Source organism: Carlito syrichta, unplaced genomic scaffold (genome assembly GCF_000164805.1).
Source record: "Carlito syrichta isolate Samal-C Ts95f unplaced genomic scaffold, Tarsius_syrichta-2.0.1 Scaffold301791, whole genome shotgun sequence".
In the NCBI taxonomy this organism is placed as follows: Eukaryota; Metazoa; Chordata; class Mammalia; order Primates; family Tarsiidae; genus Carlito; species Carlito syrichta.
The window spans coordinates 231,437-242,641 of record NW_007245887.1 but is presented as its reverse complement, the minus strand read 5'-3'; the positions used below and the strand labels follow the sequence as shown (position 1 = coordinate 242,641).

At 38.3% G+C, this 11,205-nt stretch overlaps 1 protein-coding gene across 4 annotated transcripts in view; it reads left to right on the top strand.

Annotated features, from left to right (window-relative positions):
• Nucleotides 1–10,069, top strand: part of CACNB2 (calcium voltage-gated channel auxiliary subunit beta 2) — a 253,627-nt gene extending 243,558 nt beyond the window's left edge. For all 4 annotated transcript variants that reach the window (XM_021710994.1, XM_021710993.1, XM_008055248.2 and 1 more), the window contains exons 10-13: nucleotides 3,882–4,033; nucleotides 5,778–5,873; nucleotides 6,835–7,020; nucleotides 8,171–10,069. In XM_021710994.1, coding sequence (XP_021566669.1) covers nucleotides 3,882–4,033; nucleotides 5,778–5,873; nucleotides 6,835–7,020; nucleotides 8,171–8,665 — 929 coding nt within the window. In that variant the 3' untranslated portion in view covers nucleotides 8,666–10,069. The remainder of the gene's footprint in view (nucleotides 1–3,881; nucleotides 4,034–5,777; nucleotides 5,874–6,834; nucleotides 7,021–8,170) is intronic.
• Nucleotides 10,070–11,205: the final 1,136 nt, after the last annotated feature.

Sequence of the window (11,205 nt, the reverse complement as noted above, 5' to 3'; positions counted from 1 at the left end):
CCAAGTTGCCCAGGCAGGTCTCGAACCCACGGGCCCAGGCAATCCACTCACCTCAGCCCCCCAAGGCGCGGGATTACAGGCTGAGCCACCGAGCCCGGCGGCTTAGGCTATTTAAAATCAATCTCTTCCTGAGCCCGCGGATTCAAGACCTGCCTGGGCAACTTGGTGAGACCTCATCTGTACAATAAATCAAAAAAACTAGCCGGGTGTGGTAGCACGCGCCTGTAGTTCCAGCTACGTGGAAGGCTGAGGCGGAAGGATCGCCGGAGCCCAGCAGGTCGAGGCTGCGGTGGCCGGGAGCGGCCACTGCACTCCAGTCTGGGCAACAGAGTGAGACTCCAACTCAAAAAAAAAAAAAAAGACTTCTTTGCACATATGGATGACTTCCTATAGGCTCATAAAAGTCCTAGCATTTTTCCTCAGTTGTAGTATTGGTTAAGAATCATAATTTTAAATATTTACATTAGCTATTATATCCACTTTTCAAACTGGGAGAATGCAAATAAAGAACATTATACTTTTATAAATATTACTCACATTCAAATAGCAGAGAGTAAGGTGATACAGGTATTTGCCAGTTTCAAATCCAAATTTTTAAAAATTATAGATTTAGACAATTACATTACAGATTATAAAAGAATTCATCTCAGAGTTTCTTTAAACTGCCCAACTTTATAACAGCTTCAAACTATGGTTTGGTTTTATCACAAGCACCTTTCCAGAGACAAATCAGTTTGGTACCTCCTTATATACTTTGGTATACAAATATGTGGTTGTGGGTACTTAACTGTACCGCATGATAGCAAAAACTATGTACTGGAAGTGGAAAAATATTAAGCAAATAAACAGAATATAGGAAGTGAAGCTAGATGTTAGTTGTGAATATGGAAACAACTGCAACAAGAGCATGGTGAGTGTAACTAAAGGCTTTTAACTTAACATAGTCACAACATAGGCAATCAGATAAAAATGCCAACAACTTGGTAAATATTTCTAACCCAGAGAAGCCAACTTAAATCATTCATTAAGTGAGTTACTTAATCCTTGTGGTGATACAGCTGCTCTACATCCTGATTGTGGTGCTGGATAAATGAACCTACACATATGATGATAATGTAAATACACATGCACACGGATGAGCACAAATAAAACTGGGGAAATCTGAGAAAGGTTAGCAAATTGTATCAATGTTAATATCCTGTTTGTGATACTGTGCTGTAATTTTGTGAGATGATCTCATTGGAGGAAACTGGGTGAAGGATATATGAGATCTGTCTGTATCATATCTTACAACTGCTTGTGAATCTACAGTTATCTCAAAAGGTTTTTTTTTGGTTTTTTGTGTGTTTTTTTGAGTTGGAGTCTCACTCTGTCGCCCAGACTGGAGTGCAGTGGCATGCTCACAGCCACTGCAACATCAATCTGTGAGGCTCAGGCAATCCTTCCACCTCAGCCTTCCAAGTAGCCGGAACTACAGACGAGTGCTACCATGCCCAGCTTATTTTTTGATTTACCATAGAGATGATGTCTCACCAAGTTGCCCAGGCTGGTCTCGAATCCCAGGCTCAGGCAGTCCTCTCACCTCGGCCTCTCAAAGTGCTGGGATTACAGTCTGAGCCACCACGCCCGGCCAGTCAAATTTCTTAATGCTTGCAGTAAAATTTAATTTAAGATTGGAACTAACTTGATTGTTGGGGTTCAATGTCCATGTGAAAGATTTATAGGGCACAAATTAGCAGCAAGGCAAGTGATAGTTGGAATAAAGTTAAAGATCAACATAGAAAGAGTTAAGGTCAATAATAGTATCAGTAATATTTCAGAGCACTATTATGAAAGGAAGTATCAAAATATTTTCATCTTTTAAAGTGATATTAAAGAAAATTCAAATATATATGAAAATAAAGAGTATTTTAAGGAACCCCAGGTATTTATCACCCAGTTTCCACAAGCATCTATTTATGGTCAGTCTTGTTTCATTTATAGTCCTCTCTTTTCCCCCGCTCCCCCACCCCCCAAATTATAAGGAAGCAAATCCTATACATATTTTATCATATTTATTCATTTATAAATATATTACTATTTGCTTGAGTCAGAATCCAAATAAAGTCCATATAGTATGGTTCATAGATATGGTTCACCTTAATCTGTAGATTTTCCATGTCTTTTTTTTTCTAATTTTTTGCTTGAAAAAACTGGGCCATTTACTATGTAGGGTTGTCAGTCTGAATTTTGCTAACTGCATTACATGGGTATAGTTTATGTGATTTTTGTGTTCCTTGTATTTCTTATAAACTGGTAAATTCAGAAGGTTGATCAGATTTTATTTTCCTTTTAGCAAGACTGTATCATAGGTGGTATGTGACAGAATGATATTTTAAAGCTAGGTGTCTCAGGACACTAGGTCCCTGATTTCTTAAAGATATTCAGGTACATAAAAGGACTCTAGTCATAACATGTTGTGAAGCAGACGATCAGTGACTTCTTTGCTGGAATAATATATTGTTAAAATTATTCCCAGTGGCTGGGCACAGTGGCTCACACCTGTAAGCCCAGCATTATGGGAGGCTAGGGTGGGAGAATCACTTGAGTCCAGGAGTTCAGAATCAGCCTCGGCCACACGGTGAGAGCTCGTCTTTACAAAAAACATTAAAAAAAAAAATAGCCAGAAGTGGTGGCATGTGCCTATAGTCCCAGCTAGTGGGGAGGCTGAGACAGAAGGATCGCCTGAACTGCGGTGAGCTGCAATCATGTCACTGCACTCCAGCCTGGGAGACAGAGTAAGACCCTGTCTCAAAACAAAACGAAACATCTCCAGGAATCTTCTGACATAATCTGACTGCATAAGAGAAATTAAAAGGTATCTATAGGTCCTAGTTTGCCAGTCTAACCTAATCTCATAGAATGGACCCTCCATGATTGCGGTGCATACATATCCACTATATATTATACTTTGTAGACCCCTGCTGCTTAGTCGCAGCTTCTGGTTATTTAAATTATTAAAACTACACTTTTAAAATTTAGTTGCTCATTCATACTAGCTGCATTTCAAGTGCTCAATAGCCACATGTAGTTAGTAGCTACCATGCTGGGCCACATAGATAGAGACTATGTTCATCATTGCATGAAATGCTACTGGACAGTGGTTTTAGATTCTTTGGAGATCGTGGAGCCGTATACAAACTGAATGTAACTTTCTTGGAGTTCAAGTAGAAGTTTAAGTGTTTTGTGATAAGTTTTCTATAAACTTCACGCTTTAGATTTCTGTAGTACTGCCTTTGATAACTGCCCTTTTAAAACATGAATGCTGCAGGACCATTCATACCTTTACTAGTGGAAAATATGAGAAGTGTGTTTTTGGATAGGTGTGTTATAGGCACCCTTCACATCTTTCCTGTTTTATGTTGTATTTCAGCTTGCTAATAAACTTATCTAGACAGCATACTAATAGGTGTTATGTAAACAGCGATAAGCCCATGCATTGAAAAGAAAGCTGGTAATGTGGTTGCGATGGTAAAGAGGCCAAAAATAAACACACGAAAGATAGATCTTCAGGTTCTTATTTTGCAGCAGTTTTATAAAATAGTTTCATAGAGTGAAAGTTTTATAGCATAAAATGTGAGTCAGCAGAAAGAACAGCAATATTTGGCTCTCACCGATTTTTATTATACTACAAGTAAATTTTATAGCCAGTTAAGAGGGCAATTTCTTAAATCCTAGAGGTGTATGGAAAAACAGCCCTATAAGTTCTATTGCTTGTAAACATTAACAAAATGGCTGGCCTACCTACCTTCCAGTTGAAGAAGTGGTGTAGCACTTTATCTTAAAGTACAGTCTAAGTTTAGAATAAATTAAGTAAATGAACTCTGCTTAACCTTTTACAGCGGAAGTTCAGAGTGAAATTGAAAGGATTTTTGAGCTTGCAAGAACACTGCAGTTGGTAGTCCTTGATGCAGATACGATTAATCATCCCGCTCAACTCAGTAAAACCTCCTTGGCTCCTATTATAGTATATGTAAAGATTTCTTCTCCGAAGGTAAGTAGGGTTGCTATTGTTTCCTCTATAATCAAACTTTACCAAAATATACTTTATGTTCTGCTTTCCAATTATAACAACCTTTATGATGAATGTGGAGTTTGAAGAGAGACGTGTTAGTGAAGAATTTCCAAGATTGATATAAGTATTGTTGGTTTCATCACCTAAAACAGTGATTCTCAAAGTGTGGTCCATGGATACTTGGAGGGCTCTGAGACACTCTCAGGGGGGTCCAGGAAGTCAAACTACTTCTGTAATAATGCTGAGACATTATTTGCCCTTTTCACTGTTTTGTCATTTTGCATGGATGATACAAAAGCAATCATGGATAAAAATGCTGGCATCTAAGCTTGAATCAAGAGTATGGTATTGAAAAGCACTCACCATTATTGTGTTTGTCACCACCATGCTCTCGCAGTTTAAAAAGGAAAAAGTCAGTTTCATTTAAGAATGTCCTGATGAAGTAGTAAAATGTATTAATTTGATTAAATTTTGACTCTTAAGAACAAGCCTTTTAATACTCTGAGTAATGAAACAAGTACACATAAAGATGTTGCTGCATACCAAAGCAAGTTGTCTCAAGGACAAGCACTGATGTGGTAATTTTAGTTGTTAACTAAGCTAGCTCCCTTTTTATGGAGTACCACTTTTATCTCAAAGAGTAACTGCCAGGCTATGCTTATTTGATTTTTTTTTGAACAAAGTGAGCCTGTCACTTCAAGGAGAAAAACCAATAGCATTTGTTACCAATGATAAAACTCAAGATTTCAGACAAAAATCAGAATTTTAGAAAACTTGTATCTACCACTGAGAACCTGGAAGCTTCCAAATGAAGACTTCTATAAGATCAGTGACAATATTAACGAATGTTATGTTTTCATACTGTATAATGAAATGTCAACATTTGGAAGATCTGAAGAATTCAGTGAAGAATTATTTTCCAAATGATCAATGAGTGATCTTCATTTAAAGACAGAACAATGAAAATTAAAGTAACGGAGTAAGAAAAGTTCATTGATAACGGTTTAGGATCCACGTGGCAACTAGTCTTTAAGGAACTACCACTTGTGGAATTTAATGTAGTATCAACAAACAATATCCACAATTATCTGAAAAGGCTACTAAAATATTCCTCTTTTCTCAATTACCTATCTGTAGGAGGTTGGATTTTCTTCCCGTATCCAACCAAAGCAATATATTGCAGCAGATTCAATGCAGAAGCAGATAAAAGGCTTCAGTTGTCTTCTTTGAAGCCAGCCATGGGTTTTTACAAATCTCTATAAGATTTGTAAAAACCATAGCTATTATTATAAAACAAGTAATTTATGCTAATATGTAACAGATTTATTGTTAATTCCTAAAGGAATATTTTTAAAATTTTCAGTTTTAGTTTCTAATATGATAAGTATTAGATATTTAAAATAAAAGCTCTTTGAGGCATCAATTGTTTTTAAACCTAAAGGGGATGTGAGACAAACTGTTTAAGGATTGCTGGTCTAGAAAAGACTCAGAATAAAGCTCTATGCTAGTACTTAAAGCTTTCAATTGAGATTTATATCAACATATTAATTTTGCAGATAATTTTAAATATTGTATCTTACAGCTCAATCTATTATAAGCCATTTGTGTTGTATATAAAAAGGCACTATATATAAAAAGGCCCCAGAGAAAGGAGTCAATAATGTACCTTGTAGTTTTCCTGAGTGTAGTTATTGCTTTGTTAAAAACTCATTCTCTTTTACAGGTTTTACAAAGGTTAATAAAGTCTCGAGGGAAATCTCAAGCTAAACACCTCAATGTCCAGATGGTAGCAGCTGATAAACTGGCTCAGTGTCCTCCAGTAAGTCATCTCTATATACAGTACAATGCACTTGAAGAAATCTGACCTGCCATTTACTTATTTTCTTTAAATTGAGGCAGGGTCTTACTCTGTCATCCAGGCTGGAGTGCAATGACACAATCGCAGCTCACTGCAGCCTCAAACTCTTGGGCACAAGCAATCATCCTTCTTCAGCCTCATGAGTGACCAGCTGAGACTAATGTGCATGCCACCATGCCTGGCTAATTTTTTGTATTTTTTATTGCAGAGATGGGATCTTACTATGTTGTTCAGGCTGGTCTCAAACTCTTGGTTTCAAGCAATCTTCCTAAATCGCTTTGTTAACCGTCTGAAAAACTGATTTGAGATCATGTGAAAATGTTTAAGCAATAGGTTACCCAGATTCTTTCTTCTCATCCATGCTTTACAAACATACAGTATCTTGGGACTGCAGCTCTAGGTTTTGTTTTAAGGGCTACTATTTCAAAGACTGTAAGAGCTATATCAATTTTTGATTGCTTGACATATGTTAAAATTTGTGACAAACACTTCTAAAAATCTTTGGAAGCATGAGGCGTTTTTTCTTCTATAATGAACTACTGTTAAGAACAGACTTTTTGTTCTGTTCAGATTTTTTTTTTCATTTTTACATCTCTTTTCTACCACAGTAGCAATACCTTTTTGAACTGTTTATAGACAACTTCCCTTTGTTGTCATGCCTTTAACAACTATGATGACATTTGTTCACTTTCTGGTCATTATTACTGGTTAATCATTCAGTGTCTTAAACTAATGACTTGAGGTGATCAGACACTCTCACACTGACTAAACAAGGCAGTCAATAGAGAAGGAGAAAGTAGGAGAAAAAGCAAATACCAAGGAGAACAGCTCAGGAGCCCCTTCCTCCTTTTATGAGGTGGGGGAGGCGAGGACTCTGCAGTTCTGGGCAAGCTTATGTGTGCTGAAATGTTTTCCTTTGCAGGAATTGTTTGACGTGATCTTGGATGAGAACCAGCTCGAGGATGCCTGTGAGCACCTTGCTGACTATCTGGAAGCCTACTGGAAGGCCACTCACCCTCCCAGTAGCAGTCTACCCAACCCTCTCCTTAGCCGTACTTTAGCTGCTTCAACTCTGCCTCTTAGCCCCACCCTAGCCTCTAATTCACAGGTAAGCAGAGTTCTTAGGGTCTTCATAGAGAAACTAGGCTTAAGGTGACACTGCCAGCATCTGAGCCCAGACAGCTCTCACAGGCCTTGTTCCATTATACTAATGATCCAAACCGACACATACGTTAATGAGCCATTTAACCAAGTCCAGTGTGAGCTGTGCGCCTGTAAGAAAAGCACTGTAACCAGAAGATACTACAAACATATACAGACTTTAAAACTCACTAACATGTTGGATGGGAGGCCTTTCTACACAGCAGCACAGACTATGAAAGCAGACTGCCTGGATTGGAGTCCTGGCTCCAACTCTTAACGGGTGTGGGGTGTACAACCTGGGGCAAGTCCCCTAACTGCTCTTGTCTCAGGAGTAATAATGGCAATCTACCTCATGGAGCTATTGTATTAATGAGTTAGCATATATGAAGGCCCTCAAACGATGTCATTTGCATTTGCTAGTTTTAATTATTTCATATTTTTTCTTAGTCCTTATCTTAAAAGCTAACATTCTATTACTATTCCCACATGTACTCAGCGGTAGTTAAATTTACACCCACATGTAGAAAAATCTCAGGGATCTGCATCTGTATTTCAACTGCAGGAGAACATATAAAAGAATACTCTGCAGCCGGGCTCAGTGACTCAGCCTGTAATCCCACGCTTTGGGAGGCTGAAGTGAGTGGATTGCCTCTGCCCGTGGGTTCGAGACCCGCCTGGGCAACTTGGCGAGACCTCATCTCTACAATAAATAAAAAATTAGGCGGGCGTGGTAGCATGCACCTGTAGGTCCAGCTACTTGGAACGCTAAGGCGGAAGGATTGTTGGAGCCCAGGAGGTCGAGGCGGTGGTGGCTGGGAGCGCCCACTGCACTCCAGTCTGAGCGACAGAGTGAGACTCCAACTCAAAAAAAAATAAATAAATAAATACTCTGCTTAAAAGGTTACTGTGTGCACTGTTCTAGGCACTTAAAAATTAACACACAGTACAAACCTAATAAATGCCATTGGACATCCAAAGGAATCAAGTAACTGAGGTAGGCTAGACTTTATTTTAGCATTTAGATACTTAAGAAGGACCATACTTTGCTTTGTGTCATGTCACTTCTTTGTCCACTGACCTTGGCTAATGCCTGTGTGTGCTTCCTTCGCTGCCAGGGTTCTCAAGGTGATCAAAGGACTGATCGCTCTGCTCCTATTCGTTCTGCTTCCCAAGTTGAAGAAGAACCTAGCCTGGAACCAGTCAAGAAATCCCAGCATCGTTCTTCCTCCTCAGCCCCACACCACAACCATCGCAGTGGTACAAGTCGAGGCCTCTCCAGGCAAGAGACATTTGACTCCGAAACCCAGGAGAGTCGAGACTCTGCCTACGTGGAGTCAAAGGAAGACTATTCCCATGAACACGTGGACCACTATGCCTCACACCGTGACCATAACCACAGAGATGAGACCCATGGCAGCAGTGACCACAGACACAGGGAGTCTCGGCACCGTTCCAGGGACATGGATCGAGAGCAGGACCACAATGAGTGCAACAAACAACGAAGCCGTCATAAATCCAAGGATCGCTACTGTGACAAGGATGGAGAAGTAATATCCAAAAAACGGAATGAGGCTGGGGAGTGGAACAGGGATGTTTACATCCGCCAATGACTTTGTCCTTTTGTGTGTGTGTGTGTTTTTTTTTTTATTTTAAGTCTTGTATAACAGCACCCTCAAACAAAATCTTTGGGGTTTACATTGCAATCATATGTGATCTGTCTTGTAACATTTTGTATTGCTGTTGCTTGAATAGCAATAGCATAAAATAGAGTATTAATATACTTTTTTTTCTTTTGTAAGTGCTATATAAATTGGCCTGGTATGGCTGCAGTCCTCCGGTTATGTACTGGACTCTTCAAAAACTGTTTTGGGTAGCTGCCACTTGAACAAAATCTGTTGCCATCCAGGTGATATTAGTGTTTTCAGAGATGTAGCTGATATTTTCAGAAATGTGGATGTATCCAGCAAGCCAGAATCAGTACAGATAAAAGTGGAATTTATTTCTCCAGATTTTTGATATGCAGGTACCTGATTTGCATAATCATTCATTCACGGACCACTGTTTCTTGCTTGTACCTCTGGCTGACTAAATTTGGGGACAGATTCAGTCTTGCCTTACACAAAGGGGATCATAAGGTTAGAATCTATTTTCTATGTACTAGTACTGTGTACTGTATAGACAGTTTGTAAATGTTATTTCTGCAAACACCTTCTTATAATTATATAATATATATATCTATATATATATATATATATCAGTTTGATCACACTATTTTAGAGTCTTATGCCAAGTCAGAGTTGCTTTATGAATTACAGGGACTAGAAATGCCCACATTCAGGAAATTTGTAATAACATTGTCTAGACACTTATCTTCATTCTAGTAGAAAGTCTGTACATACTGTAAATATGTGTGATTGCCTGACTCGAAAAGGTTTGATTTCTGAATGTTATACCATCCTTGTAAGTTTATAATTTTCACCATAAATTATGGGAACTATAACTAAACTCCAGAGGTTGTTCTACTCCATACAGTTCACCCTGATTGTGACAAACACATTCTTAGTAGCTAGTGTCTGTTATAGTCACTGCACTGGAGTATTTGAGCCGGAACCCGCTGTATGCACGTGTGTGTCTGTATGTAAGAGTGTGCACTGTATATAGGAGTGATTGGTTGAGATGAATTGGAATGCTGAAGACTAATGAAGAAGCTAGAGGCTGAGGTCGAGAATTCTGCCCACCTGGCTTCGTATTTAATTGTGCTACATGTTGCTTTATCCACTGAGCAGTCAGGGAACATGAGGAAGCTTGCTGCCAAAGGTACTAGGAAAGCATTCATCTGCTAGCTCCTTGTTTTTGCTCTTAGAGAGTAAAAATACAGGCAACTTTTACTGTGAGTGTTTCACTGGAAATGTACAATCTTTGTGCGTTAGAGTATTTGTTTTAGTAAGAAACGTTTACACAGCTTGTGGAATTATTTCATGGGAAAATAAATTTTTATAACTCCTCCCACTTCATTTTCTAACCTTGCCTATCGTTCCTGTTGTTTATCTCCCAGTTTCCTACCATTCCTCCCCACTGCCAACTCGAACAGTCTCACTGTCTGTCAGAGCCCTGAAGTGCTTCTTATGACCAAAGTTCCTGCTCTTCAGAAGTAATCAGGGCAAAATGGGGTGACTTGAAATGAGCAGAATGTTAAGAATATTTTCCTACATCACACATCTACTCTGAAAAGGAACCTTGGAGATATTATCTCCATGCCTCAACTAAACTGTTAGAAACTTACAGTATTCTGTGACTAAAACCGTTTCCATGTCTCAAGTGTCTATTTTGTCCAGTTATGACTGGATAGGTAAGACAGTATTAGGTGTGCAAGTACTTAGCATTCGAAGTTTGTCCCAGGAAAATGCCTATCTGTAATTGCCTAACTTCAGATCTGTACATTAACTTATTTAACAAAACAACAGTAATAATCTAGTTTTTGCTTTGCTTCCTTGACTAGTCCACGTTCCTGCCAAATATTCTTGGACTTATTTTTTTTTATTTATAAGTAAAGCTCCTTTACACTTAACTCCTTATTTACCTTACCCCTCAAGAAAACTAAGTTTTAAACATAATAGGATGTATAGTGTTTTGTCAGCTAATATAGGGAAAACTTCCCTCAGAATCAATCTGTTAACTAGCTCTAGACTGTTTACATGAATTTATTGAATTTAAAACAGTAATCATAATACATTTTGGACACAATTCTCACATCATTGGAAAACCATAATCCAATAAAAATTGCTTTTATAAAATGTTTATGGTAAAGTTCCCTCATAGTAAGATGTTGCTAATTACCAGTCAGATATTTTCTTATACATTATTTCATCCCAATGAATGATTTTGGAACATTTAAATTCTTGTAGTATGGTATTTATCTCGCTTGCTGTTATCATTAATCCCTTTTAAAGAGTTGTGCTAAGAGATTCCATCTTTTTTATTATGTACCTGGATTCTTAGGATGCACTTTACTGTGAAACATGCTAGTACAAATCAACATATTCCTCAAAAACTATCTTGAGGGATTTGACATGAGCATCTATATGTGAAAACTGTATAGAGGGCATATGTATAATATAAACAGTGGGTATTACATTTGTAAATGAAGAAA